The 18759-nt window shown below is 41.1% G+C and overlaps 2 protein-coding genes across 4 annotated transcripts in view; both read left to right on the forward strand.

Annotated features, from left to right (window-relative positions):
• golga1 (golgin A1) overlaps positions 1-13866 on the forward strand; it is a 29123-nt gene extending 15257 nt beyond the window's left edge. For 2 of the 3 annotated variants that reach the window (XM_063489784.1, XM_063489785.1), the window contains 20 exons: positions 1629-1726; positions 1804-1836; positions 3814-3942; positions 4113-4282; positions 4438-4549; positions 4643-4726; positions 5674-5799; positions 5993-6088; positions 6484-6579; positions 6749-6844; positions 7077-7217; positions 7878-7952; positions 8777-8866; positions 8983-9085; positions 9197-9357; positions 9554-9715; positions 9834-9893; positions 10618-10842; positions 10954-11040; positions 11305-13866. In XM_063489784.1, coding sequence (XP_063345854.1) covers positions 1629-1726; positions 1804-1836; positions 3814-3942; positions 4113-4282; positions 4438-4549; positions 4643-4726; positions 5674-5799; positions 5993-6088; positions 6484-6579; positions 6749-6844; positions 7077-7217; positions 7878-7952; positions 8777-8866; positions 8983-9085; positions 9197-9357; positions 9554-9715; positions 9834-9893; positions 10618-10842; positions 10954-11040; positions 11305-11382 — 2222 coding nt within the window. In that variant the 3' untranslated portion in view covers positions 11383-13866. The remainder of the gene's footprint in view (positions 1-1628; positions 1727-1803; positions 1837-3813; positions 3943-4112; positions 4283-4437; positions 4550-4642; positions 4727-5673; positions 5800-5992; positions 6089-6483; positions 6580-6748; positions 6845-7076; positions 7218-7877; positions 7953-8776; positions 8867-8982; positions 9086-9196; positions 9358-9553; positions 9716-9833; positions 9894-10617; positions 10843-10953; positions 11041-11304) is intronic. The other variant, XM_063489786.1, reaches the window with a different exon arrangement.
• Positions 13867-15893: 2027 nt separating this feature from the next.
• On the forward strand, positions 15894-18460 carry rpl35 (ribosomal protein L35). The gene is made up of 4 exons (XM_063489875.1): positions 15894-16006; positions 16472-16608; positions 17484-17565; positions 18272-18460. Exons 1-4 carry the CDS (start codon positions 16004-16006, stop codon positions 18419-18421), a joined length of 372 nt encoding a protein of 123 aa, XP_063345945.1. The 5' UTR covers positions 15894-16003; the 3' UTR covers positions 18422-18460.
• The last annotated feature ends 299 nt before the right edge of the window (positions 18461-18759 follow it).

The raw sequence follows: 18759 nt of genomic DNA on the forward strand, positions 1-18759 counted from the left end.
TTTTTTTAAATTTTCATTGTAAGTGGGCTAAAGCAGTTAATTAAATGTAGTGTAACATAAATGTAAATGCTGTAATTTGATTATTTTAATAAACCATGTAACTTGGATGGATTCGATGCTGGCGTGACCACAGTGCACACGTCTGATGTTGCTCACAGTGGTCCAAGGGGTCGCTCAGGAGGTTTGTGCGGTCGCTCAGACACATGAAAAATTAGAGGGAACATTGGTAGTAACTTCTTCAGTCTGTGAGCAAGAATAGAAGTAAATAACTTGTAATCCAGGTTAAGGACACTGATTGGTCGATAAGTTCCACATTCTCGTTTATCTTTCCCCTCTTTTGGGATGATTGAAATAATTGCCTCCCTCCAAGAGGGTGGGATTTCTCCCTCCTGTAGAATATAGTTAAATGACTTCAGCAATATGGGGAGTAGATCTGCCCTTAGGGTGCGGTACCACTGGGAACTGAACCCGTCCGGCCCGACTGCCTTACCTGGTTTTAATCTGGAAAGAGCTACATTAATTTCTTCCGCTGAAATGGGATGTATTAAATACTCATTTTGAGAAACGAGGAGTGAAGGTAATTCTAAATGACTTAAAAAAGCATCAATACAGTTCTCCTCAGTAGCATTCGGTTGTGAATACAGTTCACTAAAGAAGGTCTCAAAACAGATCTCAAGCAGATCTCAAGACTAGAACAGAATCCACTGACCCCAGCTGCTATCAAGAATGGTAGATTTGGAGAATCCTCCGAAATGATATTGAGGACAACCACAACAGCAACATGGCCACCAACCAGTTGGTAGGAAAACATGAGATGCGAAGCAATGGAGCTGGCTTGCAGCAACTAACCATTCAAATTAAAAGCAAAGTGAATGAATAAAATAAAATACACTTAATATATAGTACTATAATATAGACAAAACTCTGAACTTTGCCTAAATGTTAGGTAAACGTCTTTTTTTGAAAACACCAAGGATATCTGTCCTTCACAAAAATAATGGATTAGTTCAGGGAGATAAGTGATGTAAACCTTATGAAAGTAGCACCAGGGATCGTGTGGCAAATGAGGAACTGGTTAGATGAGAGCTTATTGGAACATCCAGTCAACAACATCCTTAATGAGCGAATCTTGGAAGACTTAAACATTTCATCTTTAGCACTAAAAATATCAGAAATATCATATCAAAGTTCTCCCTGAAACCTCTCGATTTAAAGCCCCACTGCAGCCTCTCTGCTGTCCCTCCCTGCTTACTTCCATAGTAAGATGGACTTGCTGCTCTAAGATTATTTGTCTTGTGTTGTAGTAATGTGAGTTGAACTCTGCAGTTTCTAGGGGTTCTAAGCTTTTAGTCTAGACGACTTCATTTCTTTAGGGTGGGTTTGTTTTGTTCTGCACAGACGTTGTGTTAGGATCTTTACTACCTTTCTGTTTCTGCCATGTGTCACGCATTGCTCGTCTCTGCCTGTTTTTGCTTCTGGGATGAACACACTTGTTAAACTGACTCCAACTTTTCACAGCTACTAACGGTGCCGCTCTCTGTGCTGTTTAACATTTCTGTTCTGCTTGGTACGTACAAACCTTTCTGTGTCCTGTCTGTCTGTCTCTTTCTCCCTCTCTCACTGCTCAGCATCCATAAAGAAACTTCAGGAACAGAGTGACTCTCATCAGGCCAGCAGAGCCAAAATGGCAGAGGGGATGGCTTTAGCGTTGGAGAAAAAAGATCAGGTAAAGATGCGTTCTGTCTCACTTATTATAGAGTTCTGATTTGTTCACACTGAACACTTTCTATCCTTCTCCTGCAGGAGTGGATGGAGAAAATGGCCAATTCAGACAAAGTAAGTTACATTTCTTTTAAAACATGTAGAACAAATATAATTCTTTAATTTGAAGACTGTAAAATCGCCCCCTTGTCCACAAAAATATAAAAGATGGACGTGGTCTGTAGGTTTTAAGGTTGAACCCAGTGCAGAATTACCTTAGCCTGCATTCTTTCTCGTGGCTTGACGGCAGTAACTTCTTCGCTCTAGTAGAGGAAAAAGTCCAGTTGTAAAAATCTATGGCAAACTGGACCTTGAATGTTAAACTGGTCAGATTTCTTTTAAAAATAAAGCAGCATTCTTTGTTTCACTGGCACAAAGAGGGTCATATTTAAATAACAGAAACAAAATAGGAAGAGTGAAAAATACATTACCCCAGCAGTTGGGCAAATTATCATTCTTTAACACTCATATTCCTCAGAATTTCTGTCATTACATCCCTACTAGAATAACATTACTTATTTTTAAACATGGGTTCTGTCTTCTTGGTCACCCCTTTGTAATATGCTGAGTTATTGCTAACAATGTGCAATGTTTGGTGTATATCCCATCACAAAGAAGATAAAGGAGAAATCTTCCTGGGGGGGCGGGGGGGATCTCTAGTAATACTAGAGACCTTTAGAATTGGTTCTTTCATAGTATTTGTCTTGTGTTTCACTGTGGGGAACGCCTGCTGCATGACCTCAACAAAATCTCAAATACCATCATACCGGCTCCTTTACACTTGCTCAGTGACACTCGTGTCAGGAGTGGCCAGAGCAGTGTTAAATAATAGACTGTCATAACCTCAGATGTTATTCAAACACCTCTTGGTGACAAGTATACTATTGGGCAATAGCTAAACAGATTGAAGTGCACGACTCTGTCACTGCTTCTTTGTTCCCAGTATTTCAGTTCTAAATTGGCTCACGAGAGGTAACAGTGCTGTCCTGTAGCTGATGCTGATGCTAAGGTGCCACTGGCATTTCAGGAAGAAATACATCTTTTTTTTTTTTTTTAAAAAGTACAATTACTTTTTACTCCAAGTTAACTGAAAAACACTAATATTCTTCTCAGTGCTTTAACCTGGTGGCTTCACAAGCTGTTTAACTGTTTGTAACATTCATAGCCTAAACGCTAATCATGGCTATAGCTTCTGTGTGCTAGAGCGTAGTCTTACAGGACTCTGTATGAGCATAAGTAACGTATTTGAATCATAGGCCATCCCATTTCAGTGCTTCATGGCCGTGATCCCATCATTTCTTCAGGTTGAAGAGAGTAAGGCATTCTCCACCTTCAAGGTGTATTTGGCCACTATTACAGCCTGCCATGTTGGTTTTATGTTGCATACCTTGTGTCCAGTCCATGCATTGTAGGTTTACCTGGACAGGACTCGGGGTTTTAGACGAGGACCAGTTACCTGTGTCCTGGACTAAACCACACATGGCCTGTGTCTAAACATCGTCTTTCCCTTGGATAGCAGGAGCAGTTGCCCTTGCTTTTACTAGCAGGTGTCTGGCAGCCTCATGGCTTCTCTTAAAGGGAGTTTCTAAGAGGTTTGTGCATAACTGCCTTACCCCACACATTTGCTAGGTTTTACCAGTTGGGTGTGTCTACAGCATCTACAGAGCAGGTGAAAGTCCCACCCTTTTGAAGGGGACAATTTCCCTCTAATGTTTGAATTACTGCAGCAGGAAATCTGCATTGTAACTTATGATGTAACCAGAAGTCACTCTTAACCCTACACCATATCCTCACATGTAACTTAAGAAATGAAACTACGGCTGGATGGCTTGGAAGGTTACTACGCTGTGCAGACTTCCTGCAGGAGCTTGTTTTGACTCTGACAGGAGTGTAGCCAGCCAGGAGGGGCTAGTGTATTGGTATTTGAGCTCTTGGTGAGGCCATCAGTGAACCGGGGTCATATCCATAATCTTAAGATTCTTGACACCTGCATGAATCCAATAAATGGTGCATGTGAGAAACAATATTTACCACAAAGGTGTGTTTGTTTAGGAGAAGGCTGCCCTGTCAGCTCGGCTAGAGGAGATGATGGAACAAAGCTTAGCACTCTTTCAAAAAAGGGACGACCTGGATGAACTGGAGGGCTTTCAGCAGCAGGAGCTCGCTAAAGTTAAACACATGGTGCGTACATGTGGTGTGCCAGCTTCTTCCTGACATTTTGCGATTAAGGAAAAATGGCGGTCAGTTATGTAGTCGTACATTGATTGTACCTTAGTGCAGGACTGGCGAGTCTCTACATTGGTTTGAAAACACTTTACGATGTGGTGTGATGGTTGGATTCTGTTTATCAGTTGCTGAGGAAGGAAGAACTGCTGAGCCAGCGAGAGCGGGAACTTCAGCATAAGGAGGCTGATATTCAGTCGGCAAAGCGAGGGCTGGCCGAGGCTCGGGGGAAGCTCCAGGCTCTGGAACGGCAGCACGAGGAGAGCTGCAGACTCAACTCTGAGCTGGAGATAGAGCGGTATGGAAAATGCAACATTCGGTTTTTGTGGAGGGAGTCAGCATTTTCAACATTTAGTCGCTTGTTCTAGAAGTGAGCTTGGATTTGTTGTGGGACTGTGATTTATTTTGTGACATGACACTGTAATTCAAAGAGCATTTATTGGCTCCATGTAGAGAAGAGCTGCTGCTGCTCAGAGAGGAGGCTGACAAGAAGGTCGGCGAGCTAGAGGGACGATGCCAGGAGCTGCAGTCAGTCATCCAGCAGGTCTCTGAAGACTTCCAGAAGGTCAGCACTGAGCACACTACACTACTACTACTACTACTACCATCCTCTCCAAAACTGCTTATTCACTTGTTGTTTGTTGCCTTTGTTTTTCAGTCACAGAGTATGGTTTCCACGTTGGAGAAGTCCCTCCATGAATTACAGACAGAACATGATGCTCTGAAGCTGCAGCAGCAAAAGGTCAGAACATGAGGGGCAGTAAAAATGTAATGCCCTGCAGCTAAACATTGACAGTCTGTGTCTAACTGGGCTTAAATAATATTTTATCATTTTTCAAACCCTCTGCATTTTGGCTCATAGTTCATACTCGTTTTTTTACGTCATCATTTTACAGTGGAAAAGCAAAAACAGGACTAATTTTCATTTACTAAAAATAATATAAACCTGGACTAGCCATCTAAATAAACAGCAGCACAGCTGTTAGTGCATCACTCCACCAATCGGACATTTACAGTGAAGAAACCAGAAAAAACCTTTTCTTCACTAAGAGTTTCAGCACAGTTTGTCAAAAGGTGCCAAAGTCCATCTATGAGAGCGACCGGACTTCAAGTTCCCTGAAGACGTTTCACTTCTTGTCTGAGAAGCTTCTTTAGTATCTAGACATGCACAGTCTTCAAGTCTGACGAAAGAGTTTCAACCAGTATGTGTGGCATAAAGTAAACGCTCAGCACAACCTTGTAGTGGCAACATGATGCTGTGGGGTTGTGTACATGTGACACAAACTGGGACACCAGTTGGAGCAGAGGGAAACATGGATGCAAAAACATGTCATCCTGCAGGAAAACCTTTGCTCAGTGTTTAAGGCAATGACCTGAAGCACTGAGGCAATCAACTGCATGACTCAGGGAAAATTCTGGAGCGGCTCAGTTGGAGTCCAAGAAGTCCAAGAAGGCTGTTTGTTCCTGCCAAAAATGCTTCGACAAACTTGTTATTTTATTTTGAACAAAATTCACAAAACACCCAAAAACCTGTTATTTTTCCACGTTTAGGTTGTTGTTGACGTGTAAACAAATTGAATCTTCTTTTATAATGGGTCACATTAGTTTGTTCCACTTGTTTGAAATGCAGTTTCAGTCTTTTAAACCAAATGTTCTTTACCTGTCGTTGGCTTGTTGCTCCATCATCAGGCGGCTGTGACGGTGGAGGACAAGGAGCGCTTGTTGGTGGATCTTCAGAAGAAGGTAACATCGTTGGAGAGACGACTGCAGGGGAACCTGAGCCAGGATGAGCACCTACAGGAGCTGCTGCAGGAGGTTAAGAACAGTCTTGGGTCTACTTTATGACAGTAGCGCATGGCTCTCAGTTGACATGCTTACTGAGGTGTTGTTGTGTTTCATGGGCCCACAGATGATGACCAAGCAATGTCTTTATAGTCAGGCTTCCTAATGAGAAAAAGAAAGTAGAAGCACAAATATAAGTTTATTCATTTTTTTGTTGTCTTTCCAGAAGTCAAGTCTGGAGCAAAGTCTGGACGGGGTGAGAGCAGAGCTGCTGGCTGTCCGGACAGACCACGCTGATACCGTCAGCTCTCTGGAGGCTCAGGTAAAACAGCACATACGTGATGGAGAACATTGTATGGGGCCAAATACACATACCCTGTGTAAATAAATGTAATGTAATAGTCTGATTTAGTCAGCAGTGTATCACTTTAGAGGGAACATAAGATCGAAGTGGGCCTAACAGTGTAAGCTGTGTTTTTTTTTTTTTTTGTTTGTTTGTTTGTTTTTAAATGTTCCCATTTAACTTCTTACTTTAGTTATGAAGTTGTTGTTTTTTTTTCATTTCTGTTGCTTTCTGTGGCATTGTCCTCTTTTTAAAACAGCTGCATGTTTATTTACTCCTGTTTTCTGGTTTTCATTCCTCGGGTTACTTTGAACAAAAGAAGATATTAAAAAAAAACAAAAAAAACGTAAGTTTCGTGTTTTTTGTGGCCTTAGGTGTCGAGGATGAGTGTCACTATTACTGAGCTGCAGACTCTTCTGCGACACAAAGACGACTCGTCCAGGGCCTACAGAGAGAGGACAGACACACAAGTAAGCTATGAGACAACAAACACCCTGCTCCGAGGAATAATACATGATAAAAGGATTCTAACCTGAGATTGCAAAGTGAAATTGAAAAGACTTTACATGGTTACATTTGGTATGATGAAGCCTCGATGAGTATTCATTCATATCATATTGATTGAATTGTGGTTTTCAGATTGCTCAGCTGGAGCAGCAGGTTGTAGAGAGCAGTGAGAGGCTGAGCAGTGCACAGCAGCAGCTCGCAGAGAAGCAGCAGAACATGGAGAAACTGGTGAGCGCCACTCCAAGTCAGAGCCCAGTTTGAGCCTTTAGAAAGGAGCCTGATATTTCCCACAGTGGGCAGCAGAGAAGAATTATTTACTAAAGGCTACAGTGTGCTCTTTCAAAGTCTGATCATGTTTGTGCTCAGTTTTTTGTTTCTTGGAGGAAAAACATGGACTTTCAGCATGATTACAGTGAAGGTAAAGAGTGCATGTCCAACTTACTTTTGTCCGTGTGCTCAGCAAGGGGAGCGGAGTGCAGAGAAAGCCTTTCTGGATCAGCAGCTGTCTTTGTTAGAGCAGCAGAGTCAGGAGAAGATGAGCCGACTGGAGGACTGCGTCGCCTCTTTACAGAAGGACAAACAGACGCTACAGAACAGGCTGGTATGTTTCCTCAGTGTCATTTGTTTTTATTCTGTTTGATAAACTCGTGTCTGATCTGTGCCTGCAGACCCCAGAGTGAACATGGAGGTTTTTCATATGGAATTTCCAAAAGAGGGATTAATCAGTAATAAGGTTGGGCGATATGTAAAAAGTTTCCAGCCGGCAGTCGTCAGTCCAATAACCGACGACGAGGGATATATTCACACAGGCGCAGACTTTTGATGGGCGGAGCAATGATAATCATTTGATTTGTGCGTTTAGAATTTATACGTTTTGTCTGGAGGGAATATTTTACTTTATTTTCTTGTTTGTTTTAGTGTTGATATAGCTGCTTTTTGGATTAATCGTTTATTGAGATAAAAGACTTGATTTTGAACTTACTTTTGAGTGACTTTTTAGAGTGGAAAAAAGAAGCCAGTTTCTCTTTGTTTCCCTCCCCACCATTGTGTGACATTTTGAAATGAATCGCTGCGTTTGGGCACACTCTGAGGAGGGTGCAGTTAAAACAGCTGTTACTTTTTCTGTTGACTGCCTCTCTTAGATTCAACCGACTTTATTAGCAAACTTACTCATGGGCAAATAAATCGCTCTTGTAAAACCGATATATTCGTCCAACCGCCAACCTTAATCAGTACTCGTTATGATGTGCACATATGGCAGGCTGATCTGGACAAGCAGATGAATGAGGTGGACTCTGTTCTGAAGCAGCGGACAGAAGAACTGGAGCAGTGCAGGGTAAGAACCACAACACACTGCTGGGTTGTTTTATTCAAGAATATGAACATGTATTTAATTTAAACAGGGATAATTATTAGCAAACTTTTGGGGGACAAAATGAAAACTACTGGGACAAAAAGAAGCTGAACATGGTCCAAACCAGAAAATGGAGCACAAGAGAAACAATCAGAAAATTCCAACACAATAAAAAGTTGTTTTACAACAAACAGCTTATTTCTGTTCAAAACCTCCATATTCTTCATAATGGAGCAGTTCACATTATTTGTCTTCTCCGCTAAATAAATGTGAGTTTTAGTTTTTTACCCCTCAGCAGTAAGAGGCCGCCATGCAGGCTCGCAGGCTGGTGGCTGGTTTGGACACCTGAGCCTGTCAGTGTGATCTACCAAAACTCTGAGCCTAGTCTGAACATTTCATTTTTATTATTATCTTCTGTTTGATAGAAATCGAGTGTAGATTGTATCTAGTGGAAAGATTTTTCATTAAATGTTGGAAACGCAGTGAAGCAGCACTTTGTTAGCCTTTGTGTGTATAATTACTAATTTGGCAGTTGTTCTGGAGAAGCGCAGGCTTACTGCTCACCCTGTTGCTGTTGTCGCTGTTACTCCGTATATTACTCACTAATATTACCAGTGTTCACATTCTTTGGCACATTTACCTTGTTAGTGCATCTTGTGTCATAAGTTGTAATCATTTGTTTATGGTGCAGGTTTTTCACTCTGTCAGATGAAAAATAAAACTTGAAAGTTTATTTTATTTAATAATTTTTGAAGTGAGCAGAGGTTATTTGTAGCCCACATTTTTGGTCTGTTTGTGTTTCCCAGGTGGAGCTAAACAGCCGACAGACGCTAAGCACAGAAATCGCCAAAGCTCTGGAAGAAACCAGACGACAGAAGGAGGGCCTGCAAACACAGGTCAGTGGATAAACTCACAGCACAAACTCAAACACGAACCTAGGCTCTACTGAAATAATGTAGTAACTCTGTGTGTACATCACCTCACTGTTTGTGTATGTTGTGTTTGATGTCAGGTTGCAGAGCTGAGTGCGGCTCTACAGAGCTCACAGCAGGAAGTGACCACTGTCACTGAGAAGCTAGCACTCAGAGAGGAGGACATCAGATCACTCCAGAATGGTACACACGTGTACACTAAAGATCTTTAAAGAGATGCGCTTAATAAAGAGTTTTAGAACAATAAGAGTTTAAAGCTCTTTATGTCTCCAAAATATTGTGTTTGCGTTGCAGAGGTGCAGGGGCGACAGGCATCCCTGGTGGAGGTGCAGGAGGAGGCTGAGCGGCTGAGAGCCCAGCTGGAGCAGGTGGAGCTGGACAAAGACTCCCAGGTCACCAGCCTGAAGGAGGAGCTGCTCACACAGACTCAGCAGCTGGACAGCTGCCAGGCTCGGGTCAGCACCTGCACACGCTCAGACATCTTTGAACATACTTGTGCTGTATTTTATAATGTGATCGGTGTGCAGGTGATTTCCAGGCATTCACACTCATGAACTATTTTATCTTGATGGGATTTCTTGTTAAACTGAGACGGACTGAGTACTTTAATCAGACTGAATTAACAGTCCATGTTTGGTGTGAACTGTCTAGATCTCCTACCTGGAAGTAGAGGTGGAAACCCTGACCGAGCAGCTTCACAGTCATAGTGTAGTCTGTGAGGAGGATCAGAACGGCAGCGTGACCGTGGATGACCTGGATCACATCCAGAAAGTCAACAGAGAGCTGGAGCAAGAGCTCAGCGACAAGAACAGGGTCAGACGCTTTTTGGCAATTCACATTTGGTCCTCTAGCTATCAATGGAAAAAAAAACCTACATGCATGAAGGCAGGTAAACTCACCTCCACACATAACTCTCTGATGATGTTTGCAGACCATAAAGCAGCTGCAGCAGAGACTGGCAGAACTGAAGAGGACTTTGCAGAAAGAACTGGTAAGACACAATGAATGTTCAGTACTGATCTTTTCTATTGTCATAAAATTGCCATTAATGTAAAGTCGGTTGTAGCCATAAAAAGTATGAAATATGTCTGAAGTGAAGTCAGCGAGTACGTGTCTTAAGTAAAAGTGTGGCATTAAAGCTTACTGTCCCACAGCAGCAGATCAGAATGAATTATAACATTTTATACATTTTCCAAATCACTGAAGTAAAACACGTACGGTCATGTGACATTGCTTCATTCAGATGTTTAGGTAGAGTACACTTGGGCTGTGCACACAGAACGTAGCCCAGCAGAGAATCATGCACTTGAAACATTCTGTAAACAAACGACTTCCAGATGATTTTTAATACAGAACTCTGAACATAACCTGCTCCAGCCTGTTTCAGGTTTCAGTCTCTCAGCTGCAGACTCGGTGCTGTTTAAGGGTTTGAGAGTAAAGAATGACTTCTCCAGGGCGGGTTAGCTTCACAGAACAAGTTATTACGGCAAATTAGTAAGGCGTGAACCCTGAAGGTGCTTGGATAAGCCAGAATCCTGTGTCATACAGGCCTCAGGTTCCAAAGAAACAAAAACCTGTACTGTTGCTGTAACCTAAAACAATCAAGTTTTTTCTTAATTGTCAAATTTGTTATTGATTGGATTCTGCCTGCTTATCGGGTGTAAATGCAGAATGATTTGATTCTTTAAGTGCTTTTCTCTCTTCGTGCTCTGTAGAAATTAAAACCTGAGTCAGAAGCTGAAGGGAGGGAGAAGCTAACTGAAAGCAGAGCAGAAAAACCGGAGAGAGTTTGTCCTGACCCTGCACCTGCATCCACCCCGAGTCCCCCGACCTCCAACACCACAGTGACCAACACCTCTGACCTCAATGACTCAAGAGAAATTAATTTTGAGTATCTCAAGCACGTCGTCCTCAAGTTCATGTCATCCAGAGATGCAGAGGTAACGACCGTGTGTGGCTCTGCAGGAGTCTGGTTTGTGTTGACTGCATGACAGACCCTAGCTGTGCTCCACACGCAGACTGAAGGTGCGCTGCTTGTTTTGCTCTGATAGGCATACCAGCTGATAAGAGCTGTATCTGTGCTGCTGAACTTCACTCGAGAGGAAGAGGACATGCTGAAGCAAACTCTGGAGTACAAGGTGGGCGGATTCTTTGCAAAAAGACATCTGTACAAATCTCTGTGGGAAAACCTTTCTGGACTCAGTCACTGGATTGAGGGACTGGTGCCATGGCAGCTACCTCCATCTCTTCTGTACAGTCTGTGGTAGTCATTGTGCTTTGCCTTTATAGAGCACACTAACCTCCCGATACAGCCAAATGTCATCACGTGTTTTATAATGTCTTCACCTTTGCTGCCCTATACTCAGTCTGTGCTAATGATTACTATCCCGTTTGTGTTGTAGATGTCCTGGTTTGGATCGAAACCTTCTCCAAAGGGAATCGTACGCCCTTCTATCTCAGGATCAGCTCATTGGAGCTGATTTTACAGCAGAAAGAGCTGAAGTGATGGAGAGACTGAGAAAAAGACAGAGCACCTCCTTCCTGTCTAGCTCCCATCACTGAGCAGGACTCCAGCCTCCCAGTTTTTCCCTGGCTCTGTGGGAGGTACTGATGTGAGGACAGAGGAGGGGCTGCACATCATCATTTAGGGACGAAGGCTTACTCATAATCAGTGGTGATTTTTAAAATGACATTTTTGATTTTTCTTCAATCATATGACACTAATCTGATGGGGTTTTTTGTCAGCAAAAAGTGAGTTACTATGTGAGACATCACACAGGATAACGCTCTGACTGTTATTTTTGGGGTTGTCTCGTTTCTGTCCTTTCTGTTGGAGCAAACATCAGCGTGACATGAAGTGATCCTGTTCACTGGACAGCTAGTATAGTCTTTGGTTGCTGAAGGTCCTTTAGCTTGTTGTTTATCACTTCATTTTAAATCACAGAGGGCTTATTTAATGAAACAAGGTACAGTTGGCTTTAGTATCAATGAGTTTATTTAATGGTATATAAATGGTTCACACTGGTGTCAAAGGACCAGCTGTTCTCACATTCAAGAATGCTACATTGGAATCTGAAAGTCTTCTGTGGTTCACACAAACCTTTGATTACATCTTTAATCAACACAGTGATCTGTCTTTTGTCCCCGAGCAGAGTAAATCTGGGACCAGGTGTTTGGGTTTAATGGATTCATTTTGCTTCTCTTGCTGTTGATCCTCCATTAATAGTTTTTCTTTCAGGACCTGATAGCCACCACTCCATTTCTCTGCCACTGATGAGGTTTTTGGTCAACTGAGTCACCCAGAGACAGAGAGAAATAAAACCAGTTCAAAAATTGGTCAATATAGAAATCACTCTAATTAATCAATACTTTTATTTTATTTTTTGTTTGTTTGTTTTTTTTAATTTGATTTTAATAATTTGTTGTACATTTTTAATGACAAACTTTAAAGGTGAATTAAATGACCTGTGGTCCACCTGCAGTACCTGCTTTGGTGTCTAGGCTGCAACTAACCACACTTTGGGACTCAACAATCAAAGAAATCAAGGCTGTGATTAATGTCCAATATGATCATCATAATCCAAAATTTTCCTAATAGATGGCAATGCTGACCTTTCTCCAGCTTCCATGCATGTTGAAATGTAGTTGCTCTCTGTACTGTGGTGGATTAAAGATTTAAGATCAGCTGTGTAATACCAACATGTGCCACAGTGTGGTGCAGTCACATTCTGATTTACAGAGGCAGCCCGGGAAAGAAAACTGATGTGAAAGCTGTTTGATACACTCTGAGTCCGATCTCTACGGGCTGTTTTTCTTTTTCTCTCTCTCCTTTAACACCAGTGTGAAAAATATAGACTGTATATAAATTCAACTGAAATAATACAACTGTGGTCAAAGTTTTCATACATTCATTGTGTACATGAATATGAAGTAATTTATGGTTTGTATTTCTTTGAACTAGTTTTTTCCCAGGGTTGAATCATTCTACATCGTACATGTTTCATGACAAGGATACAGTCAGGCTCAAATACACACACACACACACACACACACACACACACACACACACACACACACACACACACACACACACACACACACACACACACACACTTCCTGTTAGTGATTGTTATTGACTAAAATTGTTAGTTTCTCTCTGTCAGCATAAAGTTTTTGTTTGACAGCACTCACTGCATCATCCATTACTAAGAACAATGGGAAGTCCAAGGACCTCAGTGAAGATCGCAGAAGGAGAACTGTGAATTTACACAAGTTGGGAATGTCCGTTGGACCATTCCTAAACAACTACACTTTTCAAGATCATCAGTTCAACAATTGTACATAAGTACAAGTTATTCCACTGTCTCAGCACCTCACCAATGTCTGGAAGAAGAGCCGAGCTGTTATTCTGAAATGAGACACAACTGGTTAGGATGTTCAGGAGCAACCCAGAAACCACCAAGGCTCAGGTCTGCTATGAACTGCTAACAGCTGCTAATAACATCGTCCACAATGAAGTGAGTTTTACATTGCCATGGACTGAGAGAGTGCTGACCAAGAAAGAAGGCCCCGCTCCAAAATGGACGTCTGCAAACTTGGCTGAAATTTGAAGGACAAAATAAAATAAAAAATAATAATACCGACAATACAAAATAATACCCAATTCTTCTTCTTGGTTTTTTTTAAAGCTATTAAAGACACATACTGTATAACCAGTCCACCCTGGAAAAAGAACGGTTGAAAGAAATAATTGAAGTCCAAAATGAGAGTTTGTAAACTCCTGACCACAGCTGTATATGATAAAAAAGGTGAATGCTCTGTAAATGATGATGAAGGAAAGGCTCTGCCTTCACCTGCCTTTGCTGATGTAAATCAAAGTACATTCCACTTGGCTGTTTATAAGAAGAAATCTGTACATACTGTATGCATTGAAAACTTTATAAATCAGTGGATGTCAACAGTGATCTGTTTATAGTATTTATCGTTATCATAGACCTGAGCCCATACATGTTTCTGCCCCAGACACTGTCCATAACGGTGTCTTGTCCTGAGTGTCAGTCATGTGATTTGAAGTTTTATCTGTTGAGTTTGTATATAGAGAAAGCAAGAGTCTTTGAATGCAGATTTGCCATCATGTTTTATTATTACAGGTAGCAGACTGACGTGGTTATGGACACTCCGTCAGCTTTTATACTCTGAGAATCAAAGAATGCACTTTTGAACCTGGTTGATTCTGCTGTGTTAAACACTCAAAGAGCTTTTCTGCCTTTTGTTTTTAATGACTCAGTGATGTTTCTATGACTGTTTTATTCTGTGACTCTGGGAGACACCACTGGTACAGTGTAGCTCAAAGTCATTCAGAAAGACGTGTTTGTTGTGTGAAAGTTGGTGGAACCGGTGCTGTGTGTTGGTCTGGTTATTCACATTGGCTTTTCAACAGCTGTGAATGTCCACTTTATTTAGATCATAAAGCAGTCTTAATTATGTGTCGCAAACTGTGGCCACTATGATATCACCCATTGGTTTATTATTATTATGAGGCCTCACCATTTATAATTTTTTTTTATAAACACATTAACACTAAACAAGTAAAACGATAATGAAATACAAAAACTTGCCTTACCAAAACTGAAGAAAAAGCTGATCTGTACCAGACAAGATAAAATCCATCAGATAATCCATTAAAATATCTCCAGTTCTGTGATCCTTGTAGTTCAGTTGGTAGAGTGCCACCAGCTACAGTTGTTAGCATGCTGCTAACTGTTATATCAGTATTCCAATAACCAATTTATGAAAAAACGAAAACTATGTGTTATGGTGGTGTTAATCCAAAGGCTTTCCATTGCTGTAAAACTGGCATTTTAAAATGGGACACTTCATAGTCTGACTTCCTTTTAGCGGCAGCAGAAGTGGACCCTAGAGGAACTGCAGTGATGGTTTGAACTTATAAAGCTTCAGTGTTTTTTTCTGCTTGTTTGTTATCCCTTTAAAGAAAATGGAAATTGGAAAAGAAAAATGCAAACCCACACAGATTAGAAGTCTGTGTCCACAATTTATAAACTAAGGTGGATTCACAGTGCCTATTTTTGGTCATCTAAAATTATCCAGACCCCATTCAGATTGCATTCCCCCCCCCCCCCCAGCAAGACTGTCCTATGTTTGTAACAATTCTAATACACTTAAGCACAAGAGAGAGGAGAAGGTCTTACAATGAGCTGAAGCATTAACTGTTATTTATTATTATTTGGTTTTCATATGTACCCGTTTTCAGTGATTTCAACTTTAATAGGAAATTAACCAGGCACATAATTCTTTCTCCCTTTTTTGCCATATTTTTCAAGTAACCTATATTTGACAACAGTGTAATAAAACTGGAAATTCTGTTTTTGGTGTGACACACCAATATTTTTAGTGGCCCCCATATGGCCAGCCTTATGAAAAAGGTCTGGAGGTGCCCCTGATGACCATGCAGATAATGGTTTTGGAGTTATACCGGGGAAAGCTGATATGTTTTGGTTGATGTGTCAGGGTTTCTTTTCCTAGCAGTAAACAAGAAAGATAAACGTAAAGGTAAATTAAAGGGTCATGTAGTCTAGAGCTGTCTGTGTGAAGTAGTTTGGCTGTTTAGTTGGGTTTGAAAAACAGCACCTGCCTACAGCCCAGCATTTGTTTCAAATTCTGCACATTTGGCTAGAAAATCAACGTTACCTGATTTTTCCCCACACTTCTGATACTACTGTGGCAATATAACTCTGATATACAAAGTTTTTTGCACACGTCCCATGTCCTGAGATCAGGAAATGACAATAATACAATAATACAGTTGTACTTTTTTTGTTTAGCGGCTTCATTTGGTCTGTGATTATATCAAAGTTATATAAAAGTGTCTCTTTTCATTTGTTTGTACCTGTTTTGCTTCCGGGGGGTGTTCCACTGGAAGCGATTGTACTGCGTGGGTAGGTTTGTTGTTCAGTCCTCCGCGCAACGGTGGCGCTGTTTGCACGGTGAGAAACTGAAATGACGAAGAAAAAAATCTCCGGAAACTGCTTTTTGTGAGCACGCGGTGCGTCCGGCCTTTCCGACGGAGCAGCGAAAAGGAACATGGTGGGTTACTCTGACTCTTCGACTAACTGCCAAATTTTGGTCTTTAAGAGCCGCAGAAACCCGTCTGTTTCGTGCTATATGCGTTCATAAACTTCTTGGGTACTTGTTAGTGCGTATGTTGATAGGCAGGCTGCTACCAGAATAGAATAAAATGATTTATTACGGAGCGCTAGTACCGACCAGCGCCGCTCAGCTGAGTTGCTAACCTGAAGCTAGTGGAAAAATAGCGACAAGTAGCTACTACTGCTACTTAGTTTCAGTAGTTGAACTGAAACATTTGGTACAAATAACGTATCCTTGTTAATACTGGTAGCAAATAGCTTGAATATTTCCCCTAAGTAATGCGAATGTAACGTACGGATGATAATGTTAGATAGTCTTGTGTTGTGAATGTTAGCCGAACCGATGGCGTGTTAGATGCCCATGCGCTCCTTAAAACGTGTTTGCTTGTTTTCTGTCATTCAGGCCAAAATCAAGGCAAGAGATCTGCGGGGCAAGAAGAAGGAGGAGCTGCTAAAGCAGCTCGACGACCTGAAAAATGAGTTGTCCCAGCTGCGAGTGGCCAAGGTTACTGGTGGAGCTGCTTCCAAACTCTCCAAGATGTGAGTACTGAACATAAATACATAAATCCTACTGAACCAAACCAAAGCAGATGATCCTTAACTGATCAGATACAGATACTTATAGTCAGGGATGCATGGGATGTCATTCACTTAACATATGATAGCACTTGAGTAAATACTTTCCCAACCACAGTTGTAATGAGAAATGTTTAGTTTTGCTGTTGTTTCGCTGGGTTAATCTAGCTAATAGGTTTAATTCCATGGCTCACTGCTGTCACTTAAAGAAGTACAGAATAAGTAATGGCTGGCCATAAAGTCAGCAAGTTCAGAGTTGGCACACACTATGAAAGAGTTGTCCTGGGATACTTTTCTTTGCTATAGGTAACCCCATCTAAAGAGAAACTTGCATATAGTTTAACAGAAGTTTACATGGATGTTGATTCATTTGAATAACATGTGACTGCTCAGACTTTTAGCTCTGGCTGATTTGTTGGCCATGTCCCTTTTAAGGTGTTTAGGAAGCAATATTCTATTAAAATGTGTAATTGAAATAACCTGAGAGTGAATATGAACAATGACTTAAAAGCTAAGAAGAACAAATGAAGAAACAATATAACCAAAAATGATTGTTTAAAGACCCACGGATTTGTCTTTAAGTCTTCATTTTTGCCTTAACATTGACAATTTCATTGACTTTGGTCCAGTATTTTAAAAGCTTGTTTGGTCCAGTATTTTAAAAGCTCGTTTGTATATTGACGTGTTTTTCACTCTGTTTTTGTTGCCTGACCTGAAACACATACACAACAAGAGATTTGTTATAATCATTGCATTGTAGGTTTTTTTTGTAAGTACATTAAAACAGCTAATGTGCTCTTGTCTTGGACACTTTCCTAAGTGCTGTTTATTCTTCACAGCCGTGTTGTTCGCAAGTCCATCGCCAGAGTCCTGACTGTAATCAACCAGACACAGAAGGAGAACCTGAGGAAGTTCTACAAGGTGAGCCCCTCCAGCTGTTCCCATGTTAAAACACACACGTCTGCCTGCTTCAGTCTCTTCTTCAGTTCTTGCTGATGCGTCGCAGCTGATTACCAAAATTACTTGTGACTGTATTTGATATTAACAAGTAAGAATTCTAAACAAGGCACGACTGTGATTAGCCTGCTCTTCGTACCAGTGAGAATTAAAAGTTAATTAAATGTTTTTGTTAATTCAATTTGATAAAATAAAGTTTGTTTCCACCAACATCAATTAAATTTATAACGGCTAACATCGGTTGTTTGACTAAAACAAGTAATCACTGTTATTAACAACAAGATTACTGCCTTTTTTCCATTTATTCCAGGCTTTAAGATAGAAGAGGTGTGTAATAGTGGGTCTTTTTTGTTTGTTTGTTTTAAGCACAGGGTATAAAAGCTGTGATGCAAGTACCTGCTTTGACATTAGCCAGAATAACATTTAGAAACTTCTCCTGTGTCACTCTTTGTTCACTGTTACATGTTGTAAGGTTTTAGTCAGTGTAATCACAGTGTGATGCTCTGATGCATTAATGCATCCGAATGCAGCCATGCTGAGTTCTTGTGTTTGCAGTGAACCCTCACACAAAACATTTTTCTCTCTAAAACATGAGACATCCATGTTTGCAGATGGATTTTGATTGTGATTTATGCTTTTTAGCTTGACTGAAACATGACTGTTTTTGCAGGGCAAGAAGTACAAGCCCCTGGATCTGAGACCCAAGAAGACCAGAGCTCTGCGCCGCCGGCTCAACAAGCACGAAGAGAGCCTGCGCACCAAGAAACAGCAGAAGAAAGACCTCCTCTACTCAGTCCGCAAATATGCCGTCAAAGCTTAGAGGCATTTTCTAGTAACAAAATAAAATCTGTGGAAAATACTGTTTGTGTTGTTTCTCCATAAACACTTAAATACATACATACATGAACCAGGCCATGTTTCTATGTTATAGTAACGTTTCAGAAGTGTGTGCCTGCTCTTCAAAAAGGAGATACCTGAAGTTAATTTCAGCAGCAATTCAAAGGGACATTTTGTGTTTTGTATCAATCTAATGACCTGTGTGTAGCCAAAAACACCACTAGAGGGCAGCACACAGTCAGGACAGTAACATCCCAAATACTGAATGACCCGTGCTGTGAATTTGTGAAGTCTTTATTTCAAAGGCACTGTGGCAACTAC

The sequence above is a fragment of the Pelmatolapia mariae genome, linkage group LG12 (genome assembly GCF_036321145.2).
Source record: "Pelmatolapia mariae isolate MD_Pm_ZW linkage group LG12, Pm_UMD_F_2, whole genome shotgun sequence".
Taxonomy (NCBI): Eukaryota; Metazoa; Chordata; class Actinopteri; order Cichliformes; family Cichlidae; genus Pelmatolapia; species Pelmatolapia mariae.

Excerpts from the sequence above, each read along its gene's own strand:
- rpl35 (XM_063489875.1), top strand. Across the intron at positions 16,609-17,483 it reads GCTTCCAAACTCTCCAAGAT|CCGTGTTGTTCGCAAGTCCA; the intron begins GTGAGTACTGAA and ends TATTCTTCACAG. Across the intron at positions 17,566-18,271 it reads ACCTGAGGAAGTTCTACAAG|GGCAAGAAGTACAAGCCCCT; the intron begins GTGAGCCCCTCC and ends CTGTTTTTGCAG.